The sequence below is a fragment of the Chroicocephalus ridibundus genome, chromosome 8, assembly GCF_963924245.1.
Source record: "Chroicocephalus ridibundus chromosome 8, bChrRid1.1, whole genome shotgun sequence".
Lineage (NCBI taxonomy): Eukaryota > Metazoa > Chordata > Aves > Charadriiformes > Laridae > Chroicocephalus > Chroicocephalus ridibundus.
The window spans coordinates 11,592,729-11,610,652 of record NC_086291.1 but is presented as its reverse complement, the minus strand read 5'-3'; the positions used below and the strand labels follow the sequence as shown (position 1 = coordinate 11,610,652).

Below are 17,924 nucleotides of genomic sequence, written 5' to 3'. Positions count from 1 at the left end.
CTGGCGTGTCCCCAAATACAGAAGGGAAACGGCTATTCAGCACTTCTGCTGCCTGATTGCTATTAACAGCTCCACCATTCCTCTTCCTCGGTGGACCTGCACTACCGCTGGGCAGCTGCTGGTTTTTATAAACTTAATTTTAAAAAAACTAAGCTCTCCTCCTTCTCTCCGGCACCGCCGGTCCGCCCAGTTCTCCATCCACTTCCTATCTGTCACCATGGGTTTCCACCTGGGGCTCTCCTGCCCCGCAGGCAAGGAAACAGCATTAATGTCCTTGGAAAAGTGGTGGGATGGTCAACCGAGACCAGCTCAGTGTCTGCCGAGTCCCAGGGCTGAGCCAGATTTGCCCCATCCCAGGGCACTGAGGGTTTCCCTGGGACCAGGGCTCCCAGTGCTGCAGGACCGGCTTCCCCAGCCCCGTCCTGGCTCGCCCACACTGTCCCCTGTGCCGCACGAGCACCGCACGGGACTGGCCATGGCAGGATCATCCCCGGCACCCCTGCCTGCTCTGCACCATGCACCCCTGTCCTGCTGCCCACCCACTGCCTCCGTGGTCCCCGGGGACCAGCTGCCCCCCCCGCCACCCCAGGACCCACATGGTCACGGCACGGTGACGTGCGCCCCAGGCCAGAGGGTGTGGGGCTTGGCAGGAGGGCGGCCAGTTTGGGGATCTGCAGGGGAGGGTGACAACCCAAGTGACAGGGCTGTATCCTGCCACGCCAACAGGGATTGAAAACCCAACTGGAAAACGCCTGTGGGCAGGACAGGGCTCAGCCTGCCCTTGCCCTGATGCCGCAGCGATGGGCTCCCAGACAGCTCTCGGTGCCGCAGCGGGTCTGCTCCAAGCCGGGGGCTTTGGGTCTCCCTGCAGGACCCTTTTTTCCCTTGGAGCCAGCCGGGAGGGGACGCGGAGCCCCGTAGGCCACCAGCATTTTGGGGGAGCGGGACGGGGAGCCGGGGATCAGCTTGTGCGCAGGGAGACTTTGCTTGTTGCTTCTTGCTGACCGGCTGTTTTATATCAAGGCGGGAGGGGGGATTTGCTGTTCTAGATGGTATTTTAATGGGCAGGCAGGCAGCTGGAGCCTGGGAGAAGCCTGCTTTACATTGTTTGGGGTTGTAACAAATAAATTCAATTAAAGGCAAATGGCTCCGCGCAGCCCCCACCCTGCGCAGTGTCTCTGCGGCACCGGTGGCTGCGAGAGCTGCGGGTGCGAGGCGGGGGCCCGGGGCTTTGCCCCTGTGCCAGGGCCACCCGGGGACCCTGCCCAGCCTCGCCCCTTGCCCCCACCCCAGGGAGACGCCGGGGTGAGCCGGTGGGATGTGGCGGGAGCCCGGGAGCCCAGGGCACCGCACCCACCGGGCGCCCGGAGAGGGGATGGCGTGGCCGGGGAGCCCGCCCTGTCCCTTGTCCCCGTACTGCGTGTCCCACCCCGTCGAGCAAAGGGGATGGGAAAATCCCGGCGGGCAGGAGCCACGCCGCAGCAGGCACTCCTCGGGGACGGGCAGCCCGGGACAACGGCCTCGGTGGGTAGCGGCATCCCCCGGGCAAGCGGAGGCCGGGCAGGGGCTAGGGCGTGAGGCCGAGCTTCGCACGGCCGTGATGCAGCCCCAGAGCCCTGCGGCCGGGGAGGAAAGCAGAGGGGACTTGGCGGGGACATGCCAGAGCCTCGGCACGCTGTAAACAGCCGCCGCCACAGCAGCAACTCCTCTGCCGGGAGCCAGAGCTGGGCGTTTGTTAGTTGGAAACCAGATGGTGCTCTCCCAAGCGCCGGCACAGGCCGCCCGGCTGTGGCCCCGAGCCAGGACCAGGCTCCCAGGGACCCCAGGGCTATGCAGCGCCCAGCGCTGGGACCCATCGGGGTGGCCGGAGAGGTGGAGGGGCGGGGAGGCCCCCCCCGGGTGGATGGGCAGTGACGGGGTGCCCCCTGCCCCAGCCGGCACTCAGTGTGTCCCAAGGGACGACGTGTCCCAAAGGGATGCTCTGTCCCAAAGGATGCCGTGTCCCAAAGGGAAGCCACGTCCGAAGGGATGCTGTGTCCCAAAGGAATGCTGTGTCCCAAGGGGATGCTGTGTCCCAAGGGATGCTGTGTCCCAAAGGAGACGGCATCCACCACAGGGGATTAGAGATGGGCTATTAATGCCCCTCAAAATCCTTGCGTATCTCTGTGTGCAGCACCGTGCCTCAGTTTCCCTGTGCCTCCCCAGCAGTAGGAGGCTGAAGGGGGGCGAGAGAGGCTGGTCCCCAAGTCGGAGTCCACCTGGTCCCCCCAGATAGGGCTGAGATAGCAGGAAAAGGATAAATCCCCACCTCCAAGGCCAGGGAAAGCCCTGGGGAAGGAGCAGAGGGGTTCCTGCCACATCCCACCTGGGGTAATTCTCCATGGGACGCAGCACAGGCGACATGACCAGTAAGCCCCCGCCGCAGCACCGCCAGCAGGACCCAGGGCTCTGGGCTCTTCCCCAGCCCCCGGCGGTCCTGGGAGCAGGTGCACCGAGGGGGCATGGACAGGCCCAGCCCAGCCCGGGATTTTTGGGGGGGCACAGCGAGCGGACAAACAGACAGGGGCCGGGGGAGAGGATGGCATCCCCGGCATCCATGGGGGGGTCCCGCAGTGTTTACAGAGCTTAAAAACCGCCTAAGCCCCGCAAGGCCACGGCGCACAATAGCGTGTGGACGTGGTGACACCGGCCGTCCCCACACCACCTTGGAAGACAGAGGGCCCTGCCACCCACCGCCAGCACCGGGATTAATTATGATAATGTAGTTCTTTCCCCCTTTGTCACCCTAATGAATGGGCCCCTTTAGGATTTTAAGGCCTTTGTTTGGTGCCTCTTTACTGCGGTATTGTAGGATGGGGACTAGCAGGTGGCAGGTCCCCAAACAGCCCCTTTTGTCTCCTTTGGGGGCTGTTTTGTGGTGGGGTTGGGGAGGGGGGGGTGCGAGGATGTGGGGAGAAGCCGGGGGGGGGGTGTGTGCTGCAAGGGGGCTCCTGGATGGAGCCACAGAGCTCACCCCATCGCTGTGGGGCCGTGGCACCCCACGCCATGCACCGTGGCATCGGGGACCGCTGTCCCCAGCCGTGTCCCGAGCCACCCGCGTCCAGGCCCACTCAGTGGGCAGATGCCGGGAGCCACCGTCTGAGCCCCTGCCTTGATCTTTTACTGCCTGGGCAAATCAATTACCCAGCAGAAAAGTCCCTAAATCCCACCATAAAACCCGTTTAGCAGCCGCCGTGGCGCTCGCCGGGCGGCCCGCTGCCGGCACGAAGCCGGGAGCGATTTGCTGCAGGGAGGGTGGGTAATGGCTGCCGGCGAAGGTCGGGCCGCGGCCGCAGCCACACAGAGTCTCCCCGCTCCCGGCAGGCGTGCGGGGGCTCCCCGGGGTTCCCGGCCCTGCTCAGCCCCTCCTGAGACCCCCAACTCCCTGCCCCTCCTCACCGGCCCGTCCCCATCCTCATGCCCTGGACGTGGGAGCGGCTGGGGATGTGGCAGGGCTGGGAATGGCGGTGGGAACCGGGGGGACAGATGAGGCGGCACAGAGGTGCAGGGAGCAGGGATGAGGCAGGGCACGGAGGCCCCCGGATGGCGATGCCCCGTGCCAGCGTGGGGCCGTGTGCCCCATGGCAGGGCCATTGGCCGTGCTCAGCAACGAGCCCGGTGCCACCACAGTGGTGATGACGGAACCTCGTTCCTTCCCATGTAGCCACATTCGGGTGTCATTAATACCATGGGGACACCAGCACAGGGACAACGCTAGTCTGAGGGACCCAGGAATGCTCGATGTCTCCCTGATTGCAGGCTGGGTCGGGAGATGGCTTCAGGATGCCACTGGAGACCCGGCTATGCCAAGTGCCGGGCACTGGAGATCCCTCTGCCCCACGGTACCTTCCCCATGGCACCCCGACCGCCCTGTCCCCCTGGTCTGTGCAGGACAGAGGGGGCAGATCCTGGCCGGGCACCGCTGGGGGCTGGGTGGGGGGGGACGACTACGAACCGGTGAGCAGCGAGGTGGTAAAACGGTGACAAGTAATTGGTGTCCCGGCCGGTCCTTTCATGCCGACGCCGTTTTATGGGTGAGGAAATTGCTTGTGAGTCAGGAACACAGGAGACAAATTTAGGAAGTGCTCTCTGAATGTGCCGGGGTCAGGCGCCGAGGCCGAGCGCTTGAAACCTGGGTGGCCTCGGCGCTCGCCCCGCGTCCCCCCCCACCCCCGCCTCCTCCTCAACCCCCCCCCCTCAGCCCCCTCCGGCTCCTCGGCATGGGAAAGCAGACCTTTTATCTTATCACTGCTCTTCCGCCGCCCCGGCCTCCCCTGCGCGGCCCCCTCCCGGCACAGCCGCTCGCACCGCAGACACAATGCATGGCGGCGGCCGGCCCCCTCCCCAAGACCCTCCGGGAGCTCCCATCCACCTCCACCCACCCACCTTGGGGTCCTCTGCATCGTCCCACGTCCCCTCGCCCCACGACGCCTTGATGGCCGGAGGGGCCGCAGTGCGGCCCCTCCGGCCATCAAGGCGCCGTGGGGCGAGGGGATGCAGGGTACCCCCTCAAGGACCAGCCCTGGCGCAAGCTCCTGCGGCCCCGGAGACGCAGCGATGGGGAACGCACTGCTGGGAAAAGGTGTCCATATGCCACGGAGGGAGGGAACAGTGCCGGGAACAGGTTCTCCCTTTTGTTCGTTTGCTACGGTTTTAATTGGGAGGAAAGGCCGCGGCCCCATTAAAACGCGCCCGAATGCGGCGGAGGGCTACCTTGTGCCCGTAGCCCCCTTCCCCGGCCGCTGCCGCCGCATCGGGCGGTTTGGATGTATTTTTCTTGATCGCCGGCCAAGCGCTCTCTCCTGCAAAGCAGCATGTTTCTCATTTTCTGTAGGTTTAACTCCAAATTAATTTGTAAGTGATCTAGGTTTCTTGTTCCCCGAAAGATACCTAATAGCAGGAGGGGGGGCTCCTGCCAACCGAAACGTCTCAGCGGGGTAAAGGAAAAAAAGCAGGAAAAAAAAAAAACAACCCAGGAACTGTGACCCCTGGTGGGTATTTAACAAGGTGTCAGGGCGAGGGATTTTCGGAGCTGGCTAAGTGGATGTGACACCGGCCCCGCGGGTCGGGGTGTGGGGATGCTCCGCCGTGGTGGTGGCTGCTGCTGCTACGTCTCATCCTGACTTGGCCCTTGTGTGGAGCGGGAGCTGGGAGGGATGCTCAGCACCCCCACTGCCTGCGCTGGTGGGGTGCTCTGAGCCCCAGGGCCCGAGGAAGGCGGAGGGAAGAGGAGACGCTTGGGGCTTGGGGACGGGGTAGCCATCGCCATCATGAGCTGCTGCTGATGCCCTTGCCGCAGGGCAGAGGGAGCGTATCAGTGCCCAGCGAGGGCCGCCGAAGCGCTGGCGCCTGCAGGGAGGCAGGGGAGGTCCCGTGGGGTGGGGGTCCCCCGGGGCTGGTGGGCTGCAGGAGGGGGCCGGCGAGCCCGCCGGGCGCCCCTGCCGCATGGGAAGCGGGCACGGTTTAATTGGGCGGGCGGCCGCTCGGCGGGGCCGGCTGCTGGCAGGCGGACACAAGCTCTTTTGTCTCCGCTCTCGCTCTCGGCACCGGCTGGGGCTGGCAGGGCCCGGAGCGGTTCAGCCACCGAGAGCCGAGCTCGCCACCAGGGCAAGCAGCCAAACCCCGGCTCCTTGGGCTCTCACAGGTCCTCGCTGCATGCGAGGAAGCGCCCAGGTGGCCGGCGAGGCTTCCCAGCTCATTAGGGGTTAGGAAAGTTGTGGCAATCCCCAGCAACAAGCCCCGCAGCCCTCCCTGCGCCCCGTTCCTGCCAGGAGAGCCGGCAGGAGCAGGCGAGACCCCTGCCCTCCCCAGTGGCTCCCCAGGGCTCCTGGGGGGCTGGCTGCATGGCCAGGGTCCTGGGACAGCAGGGGTGTGAGAGCTCTTGGGCCTTCACTCCCCAAAGCAGGATCTGAGAGGAGATGCCAAGGAGGGATTCGCGGCAAAACCAGCCACCGCTTTTGGATCCCGGTTCCTCTTGCATCCCTCCCTTCCCTCACCTCCGCTCAGATCCCCTCTGCAGCACAGGATCACCAGCTGGGGGGCTGCACACCTCCCCCCTTCCCCGGCACCCTCCGGCCATGGTGGGTCTCCAGCTCCTGGGGTGATGGCCATGAGGATGGACAGTGGCAGGGTTGGCTGGGGAAGAAGGGGCTGACCCCCACCACGTGCATCCTTTGCCTGCTCAGTCTCCTGCGGGCAGCACGATAAGGAGCCCAGAAGCCTCCTCTCCCAGACCTCCCTCGCCGCGAGAGGAACGGGGGCTATGAGGGCTGGAAAGGACGTTGCGGTGGGAGCAGGAGCCATCTCCAAGTGATGGGGAGATGGCCTGGCCACCACCCGGAGGGAACTGTCCCTCCTCGCAGAGCAGCCCCAGCCCTTCGTGTGGGAGAAGAAGAGCCGGGGCCACCGGCTGCATCGAAGCCAGCCGTGGATCAGCAGCAGCCGTGAGCAGACCACGGCCAAATCCCTTCTTCCCAGCATCCGGCACCAACCACCCCCTTTGCAGAAAGGCCCAAGCAGGGGGAGAAGCTGCTCTTGCTCAACAGCTGCTGGGAATGGCTGGGCGATGTGGCCGAGAGCCACCAACCCGAAGAGCGGGCACCATCGCGGTGGTGAGGGACCTCTCATGGGCAGCACAGCCTGGCTGGGTTCGGCTTCCCACATCTCCCAACCCATCGCTGGGGGATTCCCGTCTTTCCTTGCCCAGGAACACGGCTGGATGCTTTGGGGGAATCCCAGTGCTGGGGTGAAAATCAGAGGGAAGGGGCTACAGGACCTTTACCTGCCGGCCATCTCAAATGTGCCCATCACTGCCGCCGGCATCACTGGTCAGTTGGTCCTCACCGTCCCTCCCAGCTCTCCCAGTGCCAGCCGCGGGTGCAGGTGTCAGCACCGTGGTCCCGGGGGTCGGTGGTTGTGCTTTCCCTGCCCGGGGCGACCCACATCCCGCGGTGGGGTTAAACTCCCCAAGGAAAGGAGGGAGGAAGATAGGAAAAACAATCACAAGAATTTGTTTCAAGCTGCCTGGATCCCTCCCCGCACGCAGCAGTGTTTTTGGACGGCCAATTTATAATCAGCAGTGTGGAATGTTGTAAATTAAATATTTTTAAACAACTTTGCTCTCTCTCTGGTTAAACATTTCAGAGATCGCTCTTTCTTGTCTGTCTCTTGCTGGGTGGTCCCTCCATTCGCCCGTACATCTTCCTCAAACACAATTAACCATTTAGATGTTGCACAAAGGAATAGCTTATGCATACAACACCAGTCGCTCGCTGCTCCGGCGCTGGGGGAGGGAGGCAAATAAGAAGGCAGCTTCTTCTATTTTCTACTAAAAACAAAAACAAGAAAATCCCTTTTTCCTTCCCAAACTATCCCATTTTTCCTTGAATTGTAAAGGCACCGATCCAAGCTCATCAGCTGTCTTGGTGCTCAGTCCAACAATCCCCTCGCATCCTCCCCCCCCGCCCCGAAATTCAACATTAGCATTTTAAAAGCCTTAAACATACAAGTTTATTTAGAGTCAAGCTCTCCCAAGCTCTTGCTTTCCATATTTATATACACACGTATTTTAACGTATATAAAATGTCTGTCTATAGGGCCTGGAAGGAAGTTCTTGTCTGCCGGCCCGTCTGGGAGGCAGAGGCGCGGCTGTGGACCTCAGCTCCCGGGAGATGGAGTGAAAACCGACAGGATCCAGAAATCAGGCGCCCAGCTGAGAGCGAGCGCAGCCTCCGCGGGGCCACTGCTGCCGAGGCACTGGTGGGGTTTGCTGGGCACCGGACCCCGGCGAGGGGTCCTCCTCCCTCCCCACCTCCACATCCCCCAGTTAACCCTGTGGGTTGCCCGGCGAGGAGGGCCCCGTGCCCTGCGCTCCCCGCCATGGCACTGGGCGGGCTGGGATGGGGCATAGTGGGCAGCCTGTAATGCCAAGGGACCCAGCACCGATCGCCCGCTGCGATCTTCAGTCCTTACAAACAGGTGACCAAAGGCCACAGGAATGGCCACCTGTGACAGGAGGGCGGCACTGATGGCTGCTGCGGTGTCCAGGGACCGGCGGTACCTGGGGAGCGGGTTATACCACCCACTGTGCAATGTGCGGTCATCACACCCTCGATGCTGGCGCAGGCGAGTCCTCTGCAAGTCCCACCTGGGGCTCCATCTAACCCTGTCCCTAGCAAGGCACCAGGGCAGGGGCCAGAGCAGCCACTGGCCCTGGCTGCGGATTTGGGCCAGCGTGGAGGCAGCAAGGCACCTCCTGAACACATCAGTGTTCCCCAGACCTGCAGGGGTTTATACGGGAAATTCTGCTCTCCCAGGAGAGAAGGTTCCACCAGCAAAGTCCACATGATGGGCAGGGCATAGTGAAAACCACTCTTTCCAGGCAGGCAGAGGAAGGAGAGTGGGGTGCAGAAGGCAGCAAGGAAACCAGCAGGAGCAACACGGCCCTGCACAATAAACCTTGGGGACTGGAGGGAGTAAAAGGCTGGTGAGTCCTTGTGATGCCCAGCTCCAAGAGGTTCAGAAGAGTCCTACTGCTAGGGCTGCACACACAGCATCAACCTGACAGGTGATGGGGGAGCCAGTCCTGTGGACCTGAGACCATATGACCGCTCAGCCTGGCGCTCCTCTCCCCTTCCTGCCCAAAAGCCAAAAAAAAGTGCCCCAAAAGCGAGACCAAAGCCTGATGCAAAGAAGGTTTTGTGTCCCTTTGAACACCACCAGAGTGGGAAGCCGGGAATGGCTGGCTGTCCGCCTGCCCCTCGTGTGGCCCCACTCCAAGGCAGCCAGGGAGATGGGAGATGGGAGCCATCCACTCCAGTTTGACTGCAGAGAGGATCACATCAGCTGCTGCTTCCTGAAAGATCACAAGTCACCTACAACAGCAAACAACAACCATTGAGGGAGGCGAGTCACGGCTCTGGGTATCTGTAACCGCCAAAAAAACGCTTTTCCCAAATCTGCGTCTTGCAAATGGGCTCGGCTGCAAACACGCTGGGAAGGACCTTGCTGAAGAGCTTCTGCAGGTGGTGCCCACCTCTCACAGCAGCCTGGGCAGAGCTTCAGGAGCCCCTGAAGCCTTGGAGCTCCTCAGGACATGCTAACACACAAGGCACTGGCTGGAGGCCGTGCTTTACCCTACTCTGCAGGCGGACCAACAGTGACAATGCCACTGCCACGGTGTGCTAGGGGTGCAGGACCCAGAGGATGATGCACACACACCGCCGCCGGGCTCTGCACCCACGCCAACCTGCTGCCCTGGTCACAGAAAGAGCCTTTTAGGAGCTTTCACTGGCAGGACACGGCTCAGTGAAACCCAGGAGCCAGAGGTGCTGCCGGCTGGGGACCTCACCAGCCTCTGCTTTACCGCGTGCAGATGCAGCACGTGACATGTCACTGCAAGAACCTTCTCACTTCAACCCCAGCTGTACATCTGCCAAGGAAGTGTTCAGGAAAAGCCTGTCCAGGAAGCACCAGTGTCTGCAGAGCTGGGAAGCTCCATCTTTTCAGAGAAACGTTGCCTATAAAACACCGCCTCAGCGCCAACAGCACCGTGATGGGCACGGGCTGTGACCCTCAGCTGCCTGGGTGTGACAGAGCAGCAAAGTGAGGAGACTTACCTGCTGAGAGGTGACCTGTTCCTCAAAGCTGGTGAGCAGCCCGTACCAGTAACACCTTCCTGAAGGTCTGTATGACCTAGGACCAAACAGTCACAGCCAAAACTACCTGGGAACAGAACTTCTTTTCCTCAGTCACCTCCCTGATTTTCTTGAAGATGGTGACTTATCACTCGGTTTGTAAAGTTGCCCGACTCAACCCATCATCTGCTCACCTGATGATGACAGCGGCGTGGAGACCAGGTTAGATGAGGAAGGGTTAACCTCCCAGTGCCTGCCTTGGGATTCCTGAAGGCCCTATTATCCCGAATTATTTTTCATAATTACTGCCACACACGTAGACTACATCAAGAGTGAATCTTCACTTTGATAATTTGTGCTGTGAAATCTCACTTTGGGATCTACTTTTATCTCACACCAAACACCTGCAGGTCGTAAAAGGCAAAAAGGAAAAGAAAACGCCTCAAATCCCGGCCAGGTTTTCAAGTGTCAGAGAACACTAAATTAATGCTAAATTCTAACCGCCACAGTAACGAGCCCCCCACCCTCTTCTTAAATTAGCTAAACAAAAGGACTGAGACTTTAACATATAATTAAGGCACAAGGAGGTAAAGCTGTAGCTGTTAAATAAGGGGATGCGGGCTTTTCAGAAGTTAAGATGTATCCTAAAAACAGAGAAGGAGAAGGCTTTGTGTTCAAGCAAAAGGACCGGGAGTCAAAGTCCCTGCGGATCTCTCTCGGCTTTGCCACAGCCTTCTGGTAAAATGAAAAGCCAGGTAATTACGCTCCACTCGGCTTCTGTTCCTACACACCCAAAATGGATGCCTCGCTCCCTTGCCGCACACAGAGACAAGAACTCTCTTTAATTAACCTTTGTAAAGCCTCCGCGATCCTTGGATGAAAAAAGGCTTCGTACCTTAGGAACATGTTTGCGCACATACACACGGCAAAACCTCTAGCACAAAGCCGGAGCCGAACTGCAGCGCGCTACTTCTTTCTGCAGCTTGTCAAAGGCCTTGAAGCTCATCCTTACCCGTATTTTCCATTCCAATCTGGTCCTTTAGAGGAGGGATTTTGTTTATGAAACTCGGGCAATGTCTGGATTATAATCTCTCTTCTGTCAAATTAGCTAGGAAATGGTAATTTTCCCCAGGGGACACTGGTGCCCATGAAGCACGCATTTAAAATTTATCACTTCAGTTAATGAAACATCATCCCAGCCAGTTGCTGTAAGCACCTCTGGATGTCAAACTGCCAGGGGCAGATAAATGTCCTGTTGAATCCTACTAGATTCCAATAAACAGCTTTTAGGTAGGAACTTGTGTCCAATTTCTAAACGTTAAAGAACAGCTTGTGTTTCAATCCCATCCAGGTGCTTTACAATCCTGGCACAACCCCTGACCACAAGGCCGTGCGTTTCACATTAGCATGCTCGACTCATCTCGCAGGCGTAGGTATAGTCATCCACAGATCACCTAGATGTGGGGAGGGACCTCTTTTCCAGGATTAGGAACAGCGGACCGACAAGCGAAAGAAGCATTAAAATAAGGCAGAGAGTACCCACTGCTTACGCCCCGCTTCCCCTCCGCGCTCCCCGCTCCTGCCAGCCCTCTCACATACTTGCTCTTGGGCAGGATTTCAAAGTAACGGACCAAACTCAGCCCTGATGCAAATGGGTGCCAAACTTCTCAACTGCATTACAGAAGAGGCGCAGCTTAAACACTTCTGTGCTATGGGGCAGCATCAGGAGAAAGAGAGAGAGAGAGAGAGAGGAGGAGGAGGCTGGCGAAGCTGCCGGGCTGCAGGGAGCAGCCCGCATTACCCCTGTGTTTCGCTGCCCGCCTGCTGCGTTGATGAGATGCACAAGCAGCATCCCGAGCGGTTTCTCCCAGGCTCGGGGACGGTGGCTGCAGGACCGCGGGGACATGGTTTACATCGCAGGCAGGGCGGCTAAGTCATTCTTTGGAGTGGGCACAGTCTGTGTGGTCCCCGCTCTCCCTTCTGCTGGAAAAGTACAGTGCGTTCGCCGGGCGCGCAGGAACCGATATTACCCGGCACAAACCCGCGTGCATCCCAATGAGGGGGGAGGGGGCCGACGGACACACCGCTCTGTAAATACTTCTTTATTAAGACATAAATATAAAGCTGAACAGGAAAAGAGCAATGACAGGGTAAACCGTGCCAGTACTGATCTGTACGGATGATCTTACGATGCTTGAACATCTGGTTCTGCTGCTGGCTTCCATAAAATCATCTTTAAAACCTACTCGGGTTATATCTCCATCAGCTGTTCGGTGCCCACAATGACTTCATTAACATGTTTGGCTGAAAAGAGAGAGGGAGGAAAAGAAGAGGAATTGAGTTTTGCAGCATTGCTTCAGACCTTGCGTTTTTCAAATCTGCAACTTTAAAACAAATGAGAAAAGCAGATTCTGGGGAACTCGAACACGGATTCGCTGCCTTTCTTTGGACTCCAGCGTCTCTCCGACAGTATCCCACACACATGGCAAAAGCCTAAACAACTGACTAAACATCAGGAGGTTTCTCTAATGAGAATTTTCACGTGTATGTGTCACTACTAAACAAGAGAGGCCCGACGGAAGTCACAGCTGCTGCTGACAGGTGTATACCTAGGTCGAGGCAAAGAACCATTGACATCCAACATGGAGATCCGACATAAAATTAAAGATCAGTAATACACCCTGGCCCTGAAATGTGCTGTGTGCCCCCAAACTGCACGGAGCTTAGGGAAAAGAGGGGCTGCTGAGCATCAAGGGGCCATTACCAAGAAAGCCGGAGACCCTCTCAGCAATCCCAACTCAACCCTGGCATCTTACAACAAAGGGCTTTTTGCTTTTTTTCTTTCTTTTTTTTTTTTTAATTTAAACCTGACTTCTCCCTCTTGGATTAAAAAAATCTGGATGGAGCCTCTCCAAAAGTATCCGCGTGAAGCAAGGTCTTTGAGCAGTTATCATCTCTGAGGGTCACTGTGGACAGCCCACCGCAGGCTCCTGTAGAGCGTATTTGTTGGAGGGGCAATTTCTACAAGGTCACCCCTTTGCCGGTTCCCAGGAGCTCTGCACAGCCCCGGTGGACACATTAACGTGCCAGTCTCTGCCCCAGCGCAGTTAATGCACTGTACTGAAAGAGCCTTCCCTTTAAAATGCAAAAGCAGCTTGTCAGGGAAGGACTGCAAATAAGGAATCTAAAGCCAAAATAATAAAAACACGCAACTGAAAGCCCAGTGCCTAAAAAACCCAAGCATGTGGCCTCAGAGTGTGACACAAAACCATGTGCTCAAAGTGGGTGTCCTCAGGGTACCGTGAGGGGGCCGGTGAATCTAAATTGCTCTCTGAGAGCTGGACACCTATTCAGGTGGAGCTCAGGTGGTTTGACCCATGCCCCTAGGCTCTCCATCTCCCCTTCTGCACATCAGGAATAACGATCAGCTCTGGAGCCTGGGATAAAGCATTGGGATACGCTGATGGAGGCTGCGTTGTCTCCCACACCTTACACAGCAGAGGGGGTGGATAGCCAAGGATGATGAAAACAATGAGTTGTGTTTTATTTACCCACCTAAAACTCCTCCCCTCAGGGGAGTGGATTTTGCAAGACTGCTGCAGAACAACAAACATGCCACCTTTGGCTAAATGAAGAAATTCCTGGCAACTCCAAACTGGCCGGACCAACGTGATGCTTCCCTTGGTTTAGAATTCAAGACATTACCTTTGCACCATGCAAACCATTGCTCCAGAAAAGGTTTGATCAAAAATTGCTCTATAAACTTCAAGGAGTTTTGGACCATGGCAAGATAATTTCCCACTACAACCCTGACCCCTCAATCATATGGATTCTGCTGTCTCCTCATCCTGGGGCACAGAGTTGGGTTATGACCACCACTCTTCAGAGACCCTTCGTGAAGGCAAAAGTAAGGAGATCAAGGAGCGGTTTCTCACCTTCAGCATCAGATTGAGTCATTTAGTTCTTTGCTCAGGGCATTTAGCGACAACTGGTAATTAATCCCAGAGCCTCACACTAACATCTTGGAGCTTAAAGTTGGAGCGTGGAGCCCAATCTCCAGCACTTTGGGCAGGACGAGCAGAAGTGGATGCAGCGCTCAGGAAAATGAGGGACTGACTGTACAAGTGCCAGGTGCAAGTGTGATGTAGGTAGCACCACACAACTTCTCCAGCACGGCTCTGCCAATAGCCCTAAGTCCAGCCTTCAGCGCCTCCCTCCTCCCGTCCTGGACCCCACACAGCTTTGCCAAGGTACCTCAAATCCAACCTGCAGCACTTCTTGCTATAACATTCCTCACCCCCAACAACTTTCCCAATATATCTCAAACAGGCCCTGTAGCAACTCCTGTGACTCCATTCCTGAACCTCCTCCAAGCAGACTACCTATCATGTTGATTTCTGTGATGTGAATAAGACCCTGGCTACCATCCAGTGAGAGTAATTACGTTATACCTCTGCAGATTAAACATGCCTTCATCTAGGCTTATAAAGAGCCATGTCAATTTATGGTTCTATATATAGGTTATCTGTAGCAATACTTTTTAATAAGGAACTTCTTGCTTCATTTCAGACAGCATCCTGCACTGTCCTAAACGTGCAGAGGTGGGATGGGTCCTGTCACATACTTTGTTGCAGAGGTGGTACCAACTATTTGTAGTTTGCACTGACATGCTTGCAGCTGCCTTATGATATCTCGTATTTTACACCTGATGAGTTCAAAATGCTTTTTAAGAGTGGGCAAATAGGAGCATTCCCATTTTACAGATGAGGAAACTGAGGCAGCAGTGAGTTTAGGGAGTTTAAGGAGCCAAAGCCACGCAGGAAATCAGAGCATGCATTCCCTCATCTTCCATCCCTCTGCCTGTTTGGTCTCCTCCTTGATCCGTATGTCACTGCTACCTAAGAGACTCGCATGAAATCACTAAACTCATTTCTCTTTGTACAGGCTAAAAGAAAACACATGAATGTGCCTGCCTCAAATCCCCGAGAAAGTTTTTAAGTGATAAAGGGAATGGTTTTGCTAGAAACAAAGCCCGATTCCGCACCCCCAGGGGATGTGATAGGCTGATAAGGATTCACCCCGCTTCCCTCTTCCCTTCCCAAAGCCCTCCTTGTGGAAGGCAGGGAATTCAGACTCCACCGTGTGTGCCAGAGAGCCGAGCTGCGGATAGCGTTTCATTATCAGCCGTGGCTGCCAGTTGCCAGTGGCTCTGGCTGGTACCAGCAAGCTCAGTTCATGCAGAAACTCTGCCTGAAACTCTGGGGGAGGCGGGAGAAGTACCTCACATGCTTAGCTGTTCAGCTCCCTTCTCCTTCCCCAGCTCCCCATTAGGGATTTCTTACCAGGCTGCCTTTTATCTGACACTGGCAGGGTTACAGATGCATTCAGCCCACAGAGAAAGAAGAGGGATTAGAGAAAGGACTTTCAGAAAGTCTTAGAATTGGACTCTGCAACCTTAAATCATGTTCAACTACATCTTCTCAGATTGGGAGCATCTGGTGCTAAGCAAATCCAGAGCTGATCAACACATTCAACCTCCTGATTAGCACTTTGCTTCAACTTGCTGACGCAGCCCAGCCTGAAGTCAGCCTGGGTGCTTGAACGAGTGTCCACGGAGATTTTACTGAGTGTAAATCAAAAACCTGTCACTCGTTATATATGCGTTCCTGCTTTGGAAGACATTTGTTTACACATACTGTACACTAGCCCCTTAAAAATATACGCACAAGGCAAGGAGAGCTAGAGAGCTGGGGAGCAGTGCAGCTTTTGGTGCTTGGCTAAAAACAAATTGTAATGCAAATAAACAGAGGGGAGGAAATGACTGTGCAGCCCAGCACAAACCCCCCCAGCAGGCCGGGGGCCGGGGACCCAGCGCTCCCCAGCCTTCCTGGCAGGTTCCTGCCAAGCTGCTTACAGAAAGGGGATGCCGGAGCATTCCTTTAAAAGCCATGTGAAAGCATCTCCTTGTTGTTTGCTCAATTAGCCCCAGACAGATTGCTGCTGCTGCTGCTGGTGGCAACGCTGGGTTGTAAAGGAGGAGGGGAAGGAGGGGAAAGGGAGGAAAAAAAAAAAGAGAGAGAGAGAGAAAAAAAAAGGTTAGGGCCTAGGCCCAGGACCACCACGAAGTTCCAGCCCTCAGGGGCTCCAGAAAACGTTCAGTTTACTCACTCAATTACATACACTGTTTTATAAACCCTTTAAAATAAAATAGAAAACAGTCCCTGGCACAGAATTACTGCTCTATTATACAGCAGTGATGAAAGCCACTGCTGTGTATTTGCTCTCTTTAAAGCAAGAGATAGTTTAACTTAAAAAACTAGGCGGGGGGGAGGGGTGGCTGCAGAAACGCATGCACGAAAACACGCTGTGGGTGGTTCCTACCACATTCACCCAGGACAGAAAGGATCAGAGAGTGGGAGAGAAGAGCAACTTGTCTCTGCAGTGATGGTTGGCCCTGGAAAAGCAGCCAGGTTGGGGGGGGAGAGGAACTAAAGGGGCTTAAGGGGATGGGAAGCAGCTGAAGCTTGACTTTGGGAGGCTGGAGGGTGTTTTAAATTACATGTAGAGATAAAGAAGGGAAGCAGGTGATGGGGGCTGATTTGTTTGTGTTTACAGAGCAGTGGGGCTTTCCAGTCAAGGCCTGCTCTCTCCCCAGCCAGGCTTTACTTGCATGATCACTGGAGATCAGGGGTGACTGCGCTGTGCCCCAAAGGCCAGGAGTTTCGCACAGATTTTTCCGCGTCAGGCCCGTTGTGCAGCCATCAGCCGAGCCCACAGGTCTCCAGGAGTGATGCTCCCCATCAGCCGGGTGCCCCAGCTGCTCCCAGGGGTGAGATGTGCAACTCACCCCAGGGACACTGGGAAATGGGGCTGGTGGTAGCTTCAGGCTGACCAGCTCTGGCCCACAGCTGGGACCTCCAGCCCAGAAGGGGTGGGCAATAGAGATCTCACTCCTACTTCACACCCACCCTGAGCAACCACCAGTGCACAGTGCTGGCGCTCACCTGGTTCTGCTGGGGCTCTTATAGTTCAACCAGCATTAACTCATTTGCCCTCAAACCCATCTGGGGAATAGACGTCTCTTGGGAGTGAAAAGTTAAAGGCAACATTGAATTCAGTGCCTGAAGAGAGATGAATTTACTGTGGCTTGGAACAGATGGATGTGGGGATTAAAGGAACTGGAAAGAGAGGTGTATGGGAAAGTCATCAGTCAGGGTCTTGAGAGAAAGGTTAGACAAGGGAAAAGGAGACAAAGAGCTGGGGATATGTCTAAGATAGCTCCTTGGGGAGGGGAACATACTTGGAGTCCTAGTATTGGGGCAGAGTCCTAGCAAAGTGTTTAAGAAGGGGACTGGATTGTACTGATTGATGTGCTCCCACGGGGTATCACCACCGCACAGCAAATGTGAGCAGGGATCTTGGAAACATCAGTCTGAAAGACTCTGTCCACGCTTCCTGCTAAGGTGCCAGAGATGCCATTTGCCTGGACACTGCTGCCCGCTGTGCTGGATGCAAGCAGAGGTCCCTTTCCTTTCTCAGCATCCATTGGCGTGTTCTTCCTGGCTCTTTTATGTGGCTGAGCTCTAGCAGAGCACAAGTGGTTATTTTCTCTGCGTGGAGCATGTAAAAATATTTCCACAAGGTTACGAACTGCTGCCTTATGGGTAGACTTCACAATCAACATGCTGCGAATGTGGCAGCTCGTTTAACCCGCTCACTCGGGAAGCCTGAACTTCCCCGGCCAGGAATGACAGTGTGCACAAGTGTGACAGTCCCCAGCGGCAGAGGGGAGGACAAAGCATTGCTGGATGGATAGTGTAAGGAAGTTTTATGCCACTGCTAAGGCCAGAACTCATAAACCATTTTTATACAACTTGGAGAAGAGGCTTACTAGGATCAGTTAGAAGTGTAGTCACTGCATAGTCACTGAAGCAAAAATGACAACTATTTAAGAGATGCCTGTTTTAACTGCCAACTAGTATCTTTGTCAGAGACACTCAGTAGTTCAACTGCTTCAGGGAATGAATAATATGGACCTCTCAGTTTTGCTATGAATTTACACCATTCCTACATCATCTCCAGCTCATCTTGCACCCCAGTGCACAAAATACATGTGTGCACTGTTTAGTCTGGGTCTGTTCTTCGCGAGCTTTCATAACTCCCATCTGCACTGCAGCACGCTTTCTGATCCTGACCTTGTGTTGTGCTAAGTGTTTTCAGTTCCTGAAGGCTTCACCAGGAGGTACTCAG

The 17,924-nt window shown here is 56.2% G+C and overlaps 1 protein-coding gene across 1 annotated transcript in view; it reads right to left on the bottom strand.

Moving 5' to 3' along the window:
• Positions 1-11,753: 11,753 nt before the first annotated feature.
• Positions 11,754-17,924, bottom strand: part of EIF2B3 (eukaryotic translation initiation factor 2B subunit gamma) — a 103,011-nt gene continuing 96,840 nt past the window's right edge. The window contains exon 12 of the mRNA XM_063344728.1: positions 11,754-11,978. Within this exon, the coding sequence (XP_063200798.1) occupies positions 11,926-11,978 (53 nt within the window). The 3' untranslated portion in view covers positions 11,754-11,925. The remainder of the gene's footprint in view (positions 11,979-17,924) is intronic.